Raw genomic sequence first — 14759 nt, 5'->3', positions numbered from 1 at the left:
CAAGAGGGAGGAGATATGGGGATATATGTATGTGTATAGCTGATTCACTTTGTTATAAAGCAGAAACTAACACACCATTGTAAAGCAATTATACTCCAATAAAGATGTTTAAAAAAAAACAAACTACAAAGCTATAGTAAGCAAAACACTGTGGCACTGACATAAGGACAGACATATAAACCAGTGGAATAGAGTTGAGAGTCAGGAAATAAACCCATACATCTATGGCCAGTTAAGCTTTAATAAGGGTGCCAAGTCCATTCAGTGGGGGAAAGAATAGTCTCTACAAGAAATGGTGCTGGAACAACTAGATTTCCACATGCAAAAGAATGAAGTTGGACCCTTATTTCACAGCATGTACAAAAATTAACTGAAATGGATCAGTGTACTCTTTCCCAAGCACAAGGTTGTTTTTCAATATCAGAAAGGGTAATTAAAGTGAAAATTATTTTAAAAGAATAGAGTTCTTTGCGAACGATACTTTTTTGTGTAGTTTGTTCACTCTACAAATATTTATTAAGCAAAAGTCATATGACAGCATTCTGCGCTAAGCACTGGAGATACAGTGGTGAACAAAACCAAACTTGTTCTTAGCTTTAATGGAATTTACAGTGTAGTGGGGGGAGGTAGACATTAATAAAATAATTCTACTACTGAATAATGTAACATTCTAATTGTGACATGTGTATGTAAGAAAGCATGTGTGCTATTATGAGGGTTTGTAATAGAGGAATGCAACGTGATTTCGCGGAAGACTTCCCTGAAGCGGGGGAGCTGAGCTGAGAGACAAAGGATGAGTAGGAATTAACCTGGTTAAGACGGAAGGGGAGAGTGTGGTTAGCTCCAAAGTTGTCTAGGGTTTTTGTCCGCAGATAGTAATGGGCTTAACAATGGATTTCATTGTATCTTTTGTTTCTCACCCTTTGGCTACAATGCTGAGTGGCTGTTTTCTGTGTGTTCCATCTATCTTCCAGAATCTCCAAGTGTTCTGTGCATAGAGAGTATTTAACAAATGGATACTCACTGATAGAAAGTATTTGAGAGTCTACTGGAAGTTAAATTGTTTCAAAGTAATTCAATTCTGAGGCAGTTAAAAGTTTTCCCTTTTTAAATTTTTAAAGAAAATTTATCTTAATTTTTAATCTCTTACGACTAAATAATGACATTATTGGGCAGCTGCTTTTAGACAAAGTAAGGTAAATATGCCTTCATAAATTATGCTCTTAGAACCTATTTATATTTTGATTTAAAATGGAATTTTTTCTATGTAATTTAAAACCTTATTTTGAATGGAAGTGATATGAATGGCTTATGTAATTTCTGCCAAGGAATTAATAGGGACTTTCTATAAACTGCTGTCATTTATAATCAAAATGCTTTTAACTTACATTGATGTTGGCATTAACAAGTACTGCTAGATTGGTAGCATAGAAGGAGATTGCATTTAAACTTACTGGGAGATCACTGATGCCTGAGGTTTTATAATGCCTTCTGTGGGCCATTTAACTGCTGGCAACTTTAATTCACATGATTCATAATACTGGAAGTTTAAATTCACTCTTAATTGAAAAGTGAAGTTGCTTAAATTCTCTAAATACTAACCTTCGGAAAAATATCTGAAAAATAAAGGCACATATGATTTTGGTGGCCTACTGCCAAAAGATTATCATTTACATAAATATCTCTTTCAGTAGAAGAGTTTAATGTATTGAGCTCAAAAGGTTAGAATAGAGACTTCAATCTGGAAACCAGCCGCAGACTGTTGGCTTGTGAACAGCAGTATTGTTCATCGTATCGAGAACACTGTCCACATTCAAGCTTAAGCAGAGCTGGCGTTAAAATCCAGTTAATTTGTTTCATGTGACTTGTCAGCTGTGTGTTTTCATCTAAATCTTTCTAGCTTCTCTTCTTAGTCTTTTATGTTAAACTCCTGAAATAGATGAACTACCTTTTTAACTGTTTAAGCTCTGGTATTTTGGCCACTTCTGCAGATGATTCTGTGAAACCATTCTTCAAGTTTTCCATTTCATTTTAAATATATTTAATAATCAGTTTGAAAGCCAGTTTAATTTATTAAGAAGTAATCCCATTTCAGAGGGCTTTTTGTTTTGTGCACGTGTGCATGAGTCCATAAAAGGGACTTCCTGAAATTCATTAAGACAAAATTGCTATCCTTATTTTCTCACCAGCACCCTGTTCTTTTCTTGTTTGCTAATTTTGTTCTCTGGATTTTCTTTTAGATGGCTTTTAATAAATGGCTACTAGCCAAGTAGTGGGCCTGAGTGGTCAAGTGCTAGTCCCAGAGAAATAACGTAACTATAACTAGTATTAGAGTAAGATTCCACTTCACTTTTTTGAAGGGCATGAAAATCTTACTGCTTCTCTGAAGCTAGACTCGGTATAATCTCACAGTTAATATTCTTGACTAATTGGGAATTGAGTGTTTTGAAGACATCTTCAGATTTACAGTGATTCTAAAACAGCTTTATGAGATATAATTGACATACAATAACCTGCCATATTTAAATTGTACAATTCCTGAAGTTTAAATATATATATACACACACACACACGCATCCCCACCAAATTGTCGCCGCCGTCAGGAGAGCAGACATATCACTTCCTAAAGTCCCCTCCCATTCCTTTGAAGTCTCTCCCTGTCGTGTCTCTTCCCCACATCCCTGACTTCACAGGGAACCTTTATCCTTTTTCTGTCACTGTAGGTTGGTTTACATTTTCTAGTTTTATAGAAATGAAAAAAATACAACTATGTATTCTTTATTTGCTATATTCTTTCACTCAACATAATTTACTATGAGATTTATCCATGTTACATATATAAATAAGTCCATTCCTTTTTATTGCTAAGTAGTATTCCATTGTATGGCTATACCACAAGTTATTTATCTTTTCCTTGTTAGTGGACATTTGGGTTATATCCAGATTTGTCATCTACTTCCTTGTCTTTTAAGCTCCTTCATATTTTCCATTCCTTTATCTCTCTGTGATGTATTTTTACTCACTGCCTCAGATTGGCACATGGCCTGGCATGTAGTAGGTTGGACCCTATGGAATTGTCAATATTTGACCGTTTTGACCTATAAAAATGGCAGTTTCATATAGTTCAACATAGAAGTGTTTACTAAGTATTTTTTAATGAATGTCACTTGTTTTTACAAATTTAAGACCTCTGCCTGATACAAAATTATTTACATATATAAATTCAACTAGGTTAAAAGTTATGCATAATGAAAAATAGACTAAGTGACACGGTAGTTGATAGTTATCGTGTCTGGTTGGTAAAATGATGTGGTTTTTTTCCCCTTTCTGTTTTTCTGTATTTCTTTGCCTTACATATATGCTTATATAGTAAGCACAGATTACTTTTATAATAGAAAATAGAACCTTTTTTTAAAAAGGAAAAATCTGTGCTTTTTTCTAGTTCATGTAATTTATTTAGGAATTATTCTTTATTTCTTCTTTTCTTTGCAAAGGCAAGAACCATGGTATTTTATAATGAGCATGGATTTTAGAGCCAGTCAGATTCTCTTAGTTGTGTGGCTTAGACACACTGTGTAATCTGTCTGAGGCTATACTGCTCACGTGTGTAAAATGGTAACTCATTTAGTCTTCACTGAGAGGTGATCATTAACATGTGACATCCCTGGTATATGTTACTTTCCTTTCTCTGTTTTCCTAGCCCCAGTCCTGCCTTTCATTAGGGCAATGTAATTCTGACCTCACACTTGTTACCTTAGTAATTTTGTAACTGTACCACTTGTTTCGTTCTTTTCTTTTTTTAAAAAAAATTATGAGAGCAAGGTGTATAATGTGTTATTTTTATAAATAACAAATTTTAAGTTACATGCGGAATTTGCCCAATAGTGACATTAATGACCATTTTTGTTTGTTTCTTATTTGAAGAATATCAAAGAATATTCCAACAACTAAAGATGTTGAGCCACTCCTGGAAATAGATGGAGATATAAGAAATTTTGAAGTGTTTTTGTCTTCAAGGACCCCAGTTCTTGTGGCTCGAGATGTAAAAACCTTTTTGCCATGCACTGTAAATCTAGACCCCAAACTACGGGAAATAATTGCAGGTGGGTATTAGTAATAAATTTAATTTTTCCTCTCTGAAGTACTGAAAACTTTTCCTATTTCTAACTTAGCTGAATAAGTTTCTCCTGCTCCATGAAACACCGAGAAATATTGAACCAAGCACTACACAGGAGAATTAATGAAACCGAGGACCGGCAGTCTGACATCTTTTGGGAATGCTAGGAAAATGCTGTTTGTTAAATTGACCTTTTTATGTTTCCCAGCCTACACAGCTGAACCTTCTTTGGAATCAGGTTCCTTTTAACGGTACAGTCACCACTTTAAGATGTCCGTCCATTGTAATTTTTCTGTCACCAGTTTTCTGTCTTTAATAGGGATCTCTATCCAGAGGGGTAAGAAAATCTATATCACTTTTAAAATTTTAACTGAAATGTGTGGACTAGAACTTGCGGACAGTGACATGAGGAGTTTGGAGAAACTTAAGTTGTTCTTGAGGCACCGCTGTATGCACGTGAGCACACACAGAACCTTTGCTGGAATGTACTATCTTCTGTGTGATGCAGGTGCTCCTGACCCACCTTTGCATTTTCCAGGAATTATGAAGAGAGAGCCTTATACTCCTGCATTCTTTCTTTAGATACCTGTTACAAGGCTGTTGTCAGGGGTGTATTTTGTGACTATGGAATTGTTTATTGTTCTTGTTCAGAGGTGGATGAGACATATAGTTTGCAAACCCACAGTCTTAGCTAACGTTATATTTACTACACAAGTTTGAATTATTAAAAATTAACAAAACTTTATGAGTCACAAGAACTGTTAGAATAGCACAAATACCTTGAAAAGTCAGAAAAAAATTTATAGTTCTGGTAACTGAGGAGAAGAATCCAAATGTTGGTGACTTTTCAAATGGTGAAAAAAAGCTTTTATGCAAAGTAGTTGAGTTTCTCTTGCTAAAATGTCTATGGAGTATTCAAAATTTCCTGTCTACTTCTGTAACCCAGTTGAAATCCTTGGCAAGAGTGATAACAGTCATGTTTCTGTCTGGTACCTAAAGGAGGAAATGGTAATTGGACTAAATACTAATGTTCTATTTTCTTTTGCCTTCTGGGGTGTTGTTTAATCTTTTAGATGTTCGGGCTGCAAGAGACCAGATTAATATCGGAGGACTTGCGTATCCCCCGCTACCTCTGCACGAAGCTCCCCCTAGACCACCGTCGGGCTACAGTCAGCCTGCGTCGGTCTGCTCTTCTTCCACCTCCTTCAATGCCCCGTTTGGAGGAGGGGTTGTGTCACCACAGCCCCATAGCAGCTATTACAGCGGTATGACGGGACCCCAGCATCCGTTCTACAACAGAGTAAGCAAGTGCTAGGAATCTTAAATTTTAAGAATTTCTTCCAGGGAAGTATTAGAAGTTTTCTGCTAATGGAGTCTGTTATTATTTTAAAACTGTACTTTAGCTTTAAAGACAAAAAGTGTTAAGTTTGAATGCAGTATGATTTTTTAAAAATCAGAAGAATTTTGAATTTTAACGGTTCTAGAGCTCAACTGAGTCTGAACATTAGAGATGCTTTTTGCTTTTACTTATTATCTTAATAAGAAAGTGAACTCTACGGGGTCAGCAGAGACTATCCTATGCTTCAAAGGGATCTGTTTTTCTGTTTGTTTATAAGCAAATATTCCATTTGTTGAATCTTGTATAATAGTTTATATTGGCCTTTAAAACAATGATAATTTTTATAGTAGTTCAGTAAACCTGTATTTAATATGTGTTACAGCTTTTAAATGTGAGATAATAATGGGAAATACTGCTGGTAGGACTCAGGTGCTATTGCCAAATAATAGCACTGTAGCCAACTTCTAGAGTTTTATTTCAGGTTATCTTCAGTCCTGTATAATTATTTGCAGAGTATAAATATGATAATTTTCTACTTCAAAAGATGAGAGCACAGTTAATTATCAGCAGTATTCAGACCCTATCAAGTTTAGTAGGTCCAAGCTATCCTCATTTTAATGGTCTTAAACCCTAATATTTCCTATAGGAAAACGGAGGATCTGCTCTAGTATTATACTTTTCTGGAACTGTACTCTAAGACCCCTTGCAGTTTCTTTATTTTTGTTTTCTCCCTCTTTAGTCTAATTTGAGAAAACACAGGGGCTAGTATTCATAGAAGCCAAGTGCATGCCTAAATAAATTTCATATACGCTAGGAAGATAGAGAAATTTGAATAAATGTGGCAAAGCGGGAATTCTAAAATCTAAATCTTCCAGTTTTTGAGAAATGTCAGCCATGTAAGTAAGTTATTAGGTATACCATTTATAGAGGTCCTATGAATGTTATTCCCTTCTTTTACTCAAATACGGAGAAAAAGGTGGAACAATAGCATTTTATAATAGAATTTTATAATTTCATCCTTGTAAACTTTAACTGAGTGGTAGGCAGTGTGAAATGCAGGGTTTTTATTTGCCAGTCTTAAAATCTGCTATATTTTTTCATAAAATGGTTCAATTGATAGTTAGATGACAGTTGAAGTTTTGAGACCAAGAATTTTTTTTTTTAAATATTAAATTACCATACCGTCTAGGTGGAGACCGTGTGTTCACTAATTTCACATGAATAACAATGATGTGATGCTTTAATATCGTTTTATTATTTTTGAAACATTTAAAAATTTCTCATGTTTTTAGATCTAATTATTTTTTGCTCTAGTTATTTGAGGTTTTTAGTCTGAAAGTTAAAAGCAGAGCAGTTTTCTTAAAATGGCAGGAGTGAAAAACGTAAGGGAAGATCATCAGTGTAATGAAAGTTAATATGTTTTAATCTTTATTTTTAGCCCATATAATCTGATAGCTCCTGTTTATATGAAGCTGGATACAAATAAATGGTGTAGTTATAGATCTCCTCTAAACAATGAATTCCCCGTTTTAAAAAATACGCTTGCTTATTTAGGAGACAGAGTAAAGTCCAGGATATAGAATATAAAGTAAACTCTAGGAATTCAGAGTAACAGTATTCCTGGAATCCATGCTTAGGAGGTTCTCATATAATTCAGACTTTCTTTGGTCTTACTTAAGGCTAATCTTTTTTTGGTAAAGAAGAGTATTCTACTGAGATTCTATTTTGCTTTTTTTTTTTTTTTTTTTTTTTAATGAGAGTGTGAGTTAATATTTGTAAATCACTTAGAACCTGACACATGGTAAACCCATAAAATTGTTAAATGGAAAGAGAAGCTCTGGTGTCAAGTTGTAAGGTACAAAACTTTAGTTGCTTTTTAAAAAGCTTTATTAAATCAACAATATAAAAATTTAAATAATATGTCTTAAGTTTGGGTTTGATATCTTATAGAATATTAGTGAGGCATTTTTTCTTTGGTTTTGTCACTTACATTAAAAACGTGGAGTTGTATTTTATTGGTTAGTTTCGTTTGCTACATCTCATTTCGCTTTGATTTCGGTAATGGTTTTGTTACGTGTTTTCTCCATAGCCATTCTTTGCCCCTTACCTTTACACGCCAAGGTACTACCCTGGCGGCTCCCAACATCTCATCTCACGTCCATCAGTAAAAACGAATTTGCCCAGAGATCAGAGCAATGGCCTAGTAAGTATAAAAAAGCGTAACTAAAGTATTACTCTAATATGAAACATAGTCAGCATTAGAAGTTTGCTTATGTCCTTTCTGTAGTAAAAGCGCAACTTATTTTATAAGTAGTTTTAAGAAACATAAGCTGTTACTAACACAAAATGTATTTTGTTTTCATTTCTGGTAAATATCTATGAAAGGAAAATGACTTGCAGCGTCAGGAAGTAAATGATGAGTTTTTTACAACCAGAGTTTCTGGCCAATAATGTTTGTTATCAAACTTTTAAAACTAAACCTTTACATCTGCTAATTTCTGATTTCTTTTTAAAGGACATACATATATGGTATCTGTATCTATCTATCTATCTATATATATATGCTAGCCCTATGGTATAAAAATTAGAGGACGTATTGAAAGAACATTTTGATTGAATAGCAGAAATTAAGTAGAATCAGGGAAGTATTCAAATGTACTATTAACTCTAATCCAAAACAAAATACATTTGTGCCTAAAATTTTAGGTGTTCCTGATGATAAACGTAGGTTAACAATTAAAAAGAAAAAGAAATTCCCTGTTAATATAGTTTTTAAATTAGGAGGCAAAAGCTATAGAAATTAAACTGTTATTTAAATTTTAAAATATTATCATTGAAGGAAAAACATCTAATCACGGCCAGGTTTCAGTGTTATGTATTATTTTAGCATCATGTTCATTCATCGTCCTTGTCTGGCTCACCCTTCACCTTTTACCCACACTCTCGTTCTGTGTTGTTAGGAGGTTATCAAGGAGGACGCTGCCGAGGGGCCTTCTTCACCCACAGACTCCTCGCGGGTAACGGAGCAGTCTTGTGGTGTGGAACGCGAGCTTCTCCCGCTTCTGCAGCAGTAACGACTGTCTTAATCACGATGACAGCAGTTCACTAACTGTGCATCTGCAGTGTGATGGGCAGCTGCTGTAGAGTAGCTGAATACTAATAATTGTAGTTCACGGATTAATTAAAAAGCTAATGTTTAACTTTACCCTTCATTTCCTCCTGCTTTTCCCCTTTTTCAATGACATGGGCTGGGGTTTTTTTTGTCGTCCAATAAGGAAGGGGTTTTTCCAGCAGTCGTCAGGAGCATTCAGTTGGTGGTATTAGTTCCTTAATGTTGGGCTTTATTTTCGCATTTGCCTGTTTTTCTGAAGCCTGCCGTTGGTACCACACATGTAGAATAGGTTTGAAAATACCTCCGATCAACCTTGAGACTGCAAAAAGGCATTATGAGCTAGATGGTATAGACCAGGAATGGATCCTTAGTGGCTCATGCTTAATCTAGGTGCCCATGCTTAGTGTAAATTCAGTACTACTGCAGCGCTACTTTTCTTTATCTGTATACAGTTGATCCTTAAACAGTGCAGGGGTTAGGAGCACCAAGCCTCCTACCAGCCTAAAATCCTAGCAGTCTAAAACAGAGACTGTCACTTATAGTCAGCCCTCTTGCGGAAGTAGCTCCTCCTTATCCGTGGTTCTGCATCTCCGGATTCAACCAACCGCAGGTCGTGTAGTGCTGTTGTATTTACCATTGAAAAAAATCTGCGTATAAGTGGACCCGCACAGTTCAAACCTGTGTTGTTCAAGGGTCAACAGTATTTATTAAGATAAAATTTCCAGATAAACAGAGCTAGTACAGCATGTAAAGGGAATTATTTAAAACTTTTTTCCCCCAACACTTTAGGATGGGTGTCTTTAAAAGACCAACTTTTGTAGGCAGTCTCTTTGTATATTTTTTATTCAAGGCTTTGTACTTAATAAGAAATACATTTAATGTGGTGAGCCATAAAATCTTCATTCATTCTGTCAATGTGGAATTTAAGAACCCAGCGTGTGTCTTAAGTTCTGCTGATTTATTTGCAGAATGTTATGCCCATGTAAACATGATCAATCTAATCTAAAGAAATGTAGCACGGCAGTTAGAATGACTTTGGTGAAATAGTGCATCCTGAATCTATGCATAATTTTTCACTTAAAACATACATCTGAATAGGCAATCGTTTTTTAAACTTTAATTTTCTTGGAGGCAATATTAGTGAAATAGGAAGAGAGCCATTTTGGTGTTTTCATTGAGGAGCTGATGACTCTTTTTAAGGCATTAACATTTTAGCTGAAGTGTTTGAGAGACTTCCGTTATCCACGAACGACAGGCACAATAAACCATAGTAATTCCATTTGGGTGTCGAGGGAACATGTAATCCGTGGATCATTGCCACTGTATGCACGACTGGCTTTTAGTTTAGTCAGAGAGCCTTTAATACATAGTCTCCTGCATGCAGTGCAATTCTCTGAGCTAAAGTTAGTTTTGATGAAAGTTAGATCCTGTGAAGAATCTGATGGTCTTAATGACAGAGACATGCTGAAGTAGTAGCTATTCCCATGCTTAAGGACAAACACTTGTGAGTGAAAGGTGTCTGTAATTTCAGGGACCAGTGAAGGGGCACTGGGCAAATGTTAAAATGAGTTTTTGGGGAAGGGGAAATAATGCAATTCTTAAGAAGTGTTTACAAGCGCAATAACAAAGAGTAAAAATGCTCTGAATATATTAGTGCCTTTGTTTAGTAAAATAACCATACTATTTGCTGTTCTTTTAATGTTAAAAGGTAGTTTTGTAATCTGCTTAGTGAATAATAGTTGCTTCCCAAGCCTCCTTTGCTTTTAAGAAATTAACAATGACAATAGCATGTAAAATTTATTTAGAAGTAGACTAGTTCAAGTAGACAGTTCAAAGCCGTGTCAAAAACAGTGGTGGAAATGTGGAGAAGTATCTATACATGAGAACATTGTATGGGATTTTTATAGCTGAACCAACAAAGAAGTAGTTAATATAATACAAAAATTTTTTTAGCCTTTCATGGCTCCTGTAGTTTTCCAGTCCTGTAGTAGAAAACGATGTGATTTCTGAGATAAGAAGACTGCAGGTGAGTTCATCTCCGCTCATTCATCTGTCTCCTGTATGCAACACTTGATGACAAGAGCTGCTTATAGATAAGTCAGGAGCTACGCAGACATTTTTGGACAAATTGTCTTGTCATTATGGACACACAATAATGCGTTAAAAAAAAAAAAAAAACGCCAAAAAAACCAGATCATAGAGAGCTAACCAGCTCTCTGTGGTCTTTTCAATATGGGTGGTCCCATCTTTTTTTACCTCAAGGAATTTCTCATAAACCTTCATAAAGCAGAGCCTTATGAAAATAGTTGAGTTTTCTCACATTAAGGAACGTTGTAATGATTGTGACTTGTGAAGACCAGCCAGGGACTTACCAGATAAATTATAGAGATGTCCGAGTGTCTCACTAAGGCGAAGACGTAAAATACAAGCCTCTGTGCTGGCTTTTTTCCACTGTGATTTTACAATAGAGAAAATACGTGCCAAATCTTATAAAACTGAAAAAAATAATATTAACATTGGGCCCAAGATATGATCCCCAGGATATTAGAGCAAGAAAGGACTAGTGTTTTTCAAACTTTCAAAGCAGAGAAGCCTTTTTTAGAAATGAAATCTTAATGAGAATTCTAGTTTACAAAACCAGTGAAAGAAGAACTCTGGCCCCCCACCTTGGACTTGCCTTCCCTCTGGGGGATCCTCAGAGAACGCCTAGTACCCGTGGTCTAGTCCAGTGCCACGGTGCAGACTTACCTGAGGCTCCCAGGAGGGGAGCACCAGGTGCCGACCTGGAATCCGTGTGGCTGTTACCCGGGACCGTTTGTCACCACCGTGCTGCCCTCTTTGCCCCTGTTAATGCTAAGCATGACTTGGTCAGGTACTTGGTCATTCAAGTTAAATAGGCCCTGGTGATTAGCTCTTTGCCTTGGAGAAATTACTTAACCTCTCTGATACGCAGCTTCCTCATCTGGAGAAAGCAGACCTACCTCCTAGGTCTGATTTAAGGATTACTCAGCCTTTGCATGCTTTAAGTGCTTAATCATCGTTATTATTACTGCTGTCCCAAAGACCAAATTCCATGGAGCTTTAAAAAGACTCAGAAACTAAAACTGTTTTGTGTTAAATAACCTCTTCTCAGTGGTGGGAGTAGTGTATAAACACTCCAGTCAGTTTAGATTAACTCCGCCTTTTATCTGTTGATGCTTCTCTGGCCCACAAGGTGGTTTGATTTCCTAGAGTCGGTTTGTCTTCCTAGAATTTAGAAGGATTTCCAGCTTATCTGAATGCTCCAAATATTTTACAGTTTTGAAAGCTTCCCAGGAGAAGTTTACTTGGTGCCTTTACCTTCTTTCAGTCCAGGTCCCCCCTAGGAAGTGGTGGCATTCAGACCATTCTGTGACCATGAAGGGAAGGACCCACCGAGGAGGGCCTGTCTTGAGCCAGGTCTCCTCCGTGGCATTTTGTTGTGGTCTTTCAAAGAGTTGTTCTTATGAGTGTTGTATTCAGTGTGTTTTTATTTAGGGTATGCTGCTCATGGTGGTAACTGTGTTTCCTTGAAAAGCACTTTTTCGAAGGAAGGAGTGATAGAGCATTTCTTTACCCGTTTATCCTTCCTTGAATTATTTAGCACTGAGTCCTTCAGATGCCTGTGTGATCATCCACTGGTTCACTGTTACAGTGGGATGTGGCAGTGAACAAAACTGATGGAAATCCTGCCTTCATGGAGGTGATGGGTTTGAGACCGCCAAGCGGGAACGATCAGTGTTGCTACCAAGTCATTCTTCCTCGACCTTCTGTGCCGCAGGGTTTACTAGAAACCTTTAGATAGCTTCATTTAGATCAGCGACCTCACTGAAAAGCCATGAAAATAATTAGCACAACGTTTAATTGCAGAGAACTTCAGAGTTGCAGAGGCAGTGTTAATAACAGTATCCTGCCTTCCAGTGTGCTGTTACTTTTACTTTTAGAGATTGATGAAATTTACTGAATTCATAAAAGTCTTAAAAACGAAGGTCTTGGTTTTCATTAAACCGGACCCAGTTGGTGGAGTGACCAAGTTAAAAGGGAAAAAAAGATGGGACTCGACTGTAGATCATTTTTATTTCCACCACTGGTTTAGAACTCATAACCTATTAAACAAATATATGTCCAAATCAAGCTGTCTCTCATCGCTCAGGAGCAGACTTGGATGAGAAAGCTAAAGATGCCGTGGGTAAGGCAGGGCGCGTTTCAGGTTTCATTTAGATGCAGGCTTAGGGCGGGTGCTCTCTGCCAGCAGTCAGCACCTTTTCTCAGGAGGTTCACTCACACTTTCTAAAGCATTTTAGGAGTGCACTTTTTTATTGATCTGTTTCAGTTTGGAAAAGTTTTAACATATTTTTTCTCTAGTAATGTAGTGAAAAATTATATTCACTTCCAGCTTCAAAGTCTTTGTGGCAGACTTCAGCTCAAGAAAGCTTTTTTCCTAAACAATAAACTGCAACTAAATTGATTGAGATATTATCGAAGAAGTAGGATACTGCAGTAATGATATCATTGAAATCCTAGAGTACAGTTAAAAGTTAAAAAATAACAAAATTGTGTCCTGAACTTGTGTTTTTTTAAAGATTGCCCCCTTACATGTGGTGTTTAAACCTCATCTGTCAACTTTGACCTAATTATTACTGGATTGGCCAAAATGTTCGTTTGGGTTTTTCCATAAGATGTTATGAACTTTTTGGCCAACCCAAAGCTTCTCATGTAGTTCAAGTCTCCACAGATATACATAGTTAACTTTCTAAAAAACCTACTTATAATAAGGTTGATATGTAAACTAGAAAACAGGGTTCCCGTAAGGTACTCCAGAAAATGACATAGTAAAAGAAAAACATTGTAAATTAACTTTGACTCAATACTGTCAAGTTAATCTGTAGATTATTTTAACTATTTTAAGAATGTTTATGACCAACCTAATTTGTACAGAAGAATAATTAGTAGCAGTGTGTCTGCTTTGAATTAGAGTTTTAAAGAACTACATCAGTAAAATAGTTACATTACTCACAGTATGCAGATATTTTTCACTGTTATATTTACGATTTCTTGAGCTGAAAGGCTCTTAGGGCCTTTCTTTTCAAATGGTATTTTAGTGCATCTATTACGTGCCACATGCCCAGTGAAACAAAACCCAAATTTGAAAAGTATATCTCTGAATGTTAACTATAGTGTGGCTAGATAATATTTTATCTTATGAAGTGAGCGTGTGAATTCCAAGTATTTAAACCTTATTAAATTGCCCTGCAATTAATAGTGGCAGTTTTTTTATCAGAATATTTAAAAATTAATTTTAAACTTGTGCATAGTAGGAATATTGACTTTTTGTAGCAAATTTTATTTACCTGGTTTTCTTGTTGAATGTATGGCCCATGATTTATTCTTTTAAGAGAAAGAATATAAAATTTGAGAGTACAATTTTAAAATTACCAAGCACATGTTAATGAAATGAAACTACTGTGTGTGTGTGTGTGTGTGTGTGTGTGTATGCGAGTGTTCCTTGCTTTGTGTTGCTGTAGAGGTGGTGTGTTCGAAGTCATGGGAAAGTAAGAGGGGTGACAAAAGTGCTGCCTGTTTTTATTACGTATGTGTATTTGATGTTTTACTTTAAGCTCGTGTCCTTCATTCTGTTTTATTCCTTCCTTAAAGCCGTGTGACTCGGGGTTTAACAAACAGAGACAGGTACAGAAACTTTCAGTGAAATCTTACTCACTTTTCTTGTTTTAGACTATTAGAAGCAATCATTGGCAGCTTCGTGCTGGGCTGTTTATAAATCTGTGCTCATTTCGGTGCCTTGGGTTTATTTTAATAGCTGCTTTCAGCCTTTGCATGGCTCTCATTTCTGGCTAATCAATTCTGTGCTTGTTTAATAAATTTACCAAAGATGATAATGTTTCAGAGTGTAGCTTTAATCTACTTATAATATAAAATCATATAGTTATATCAAAGTAATTTAAATCTGTCTAGTTACTAGCTTTACTTTGACCCGGAGGAATTCTGATTTGTATGTATTTTGAAGTTTATATTTAACAGTTTAAACAGACTAACATCTTCTGCATTCAGCTTTCTGTATTAGAAAAAAAATTGTTTTAATGAATTGTGATGTATACTGAAGTGATCTTTTCTTGACTGGTAACAAGTAAATTTCAAGTAAGAATGCATGATAA

At 35.9% G+C, this 14759-nt stretch overlaps 1 protein-coding gene across 9 annotated transcripts in view; it reads left to right on the top strand.

Moving 5' to 3' along the window:
- KIDINS220 (kinase D interacting substrate 220) overlaps window positions 1-14759 on the top strand; it is a 96869-nt gene that overhangs the window by 69577 nt on the left and 12533 nt on the right. For 5 of the 9 annotated variants that reach the window (XM_068565144.1, XM_068565146.1, XM_068565142.1 and 2 more), the window contains exons 23-26: window positions 3925-4103; window positions 5191-5417; window positions 7546-7659; window positions 8417-8473. In XM_068565144.1, coding sequence (XP_068421245.1) covers window positions 3925-4103; window positions 5191-5417; window positions 7546-7659; window positions 8417-8473 — 577 coding nt within the window. Of the gene's footprint in view, window positions 1-3924; window positions 4104-5190; window positions 5418-7545; window positions 7660-8416; window positions 8474-12739; window positions 12776-14241; window positions 14275-14759 lie in introns of all 9 variants that reach the window. The other 4 variants (XM_068565149.1, XM_068565148.1, XM_068565150.1 and 1 more) reach the window with 3 other exon arrangements.

Source organism: Eschrichtius robustus, chromosome 15, assembly GCF_028021215.1.
Source record: "Eschrichtius robustus isolate mEscRob2 chromosome 15, mEscRob2.pri, whole genome shotgun sequence".
Lineage (NCBI taxonomy): Eukaryota > Metazoa > Chordata > Mammalia > Artiodactyla > Eschrichtiidae > Eschrichtius > Eschrichtius robustus.
Note: the sequence above shows the minus strand (reverse complement) of the source record. Positions and strands in the feature narration are given on the sequence as shown.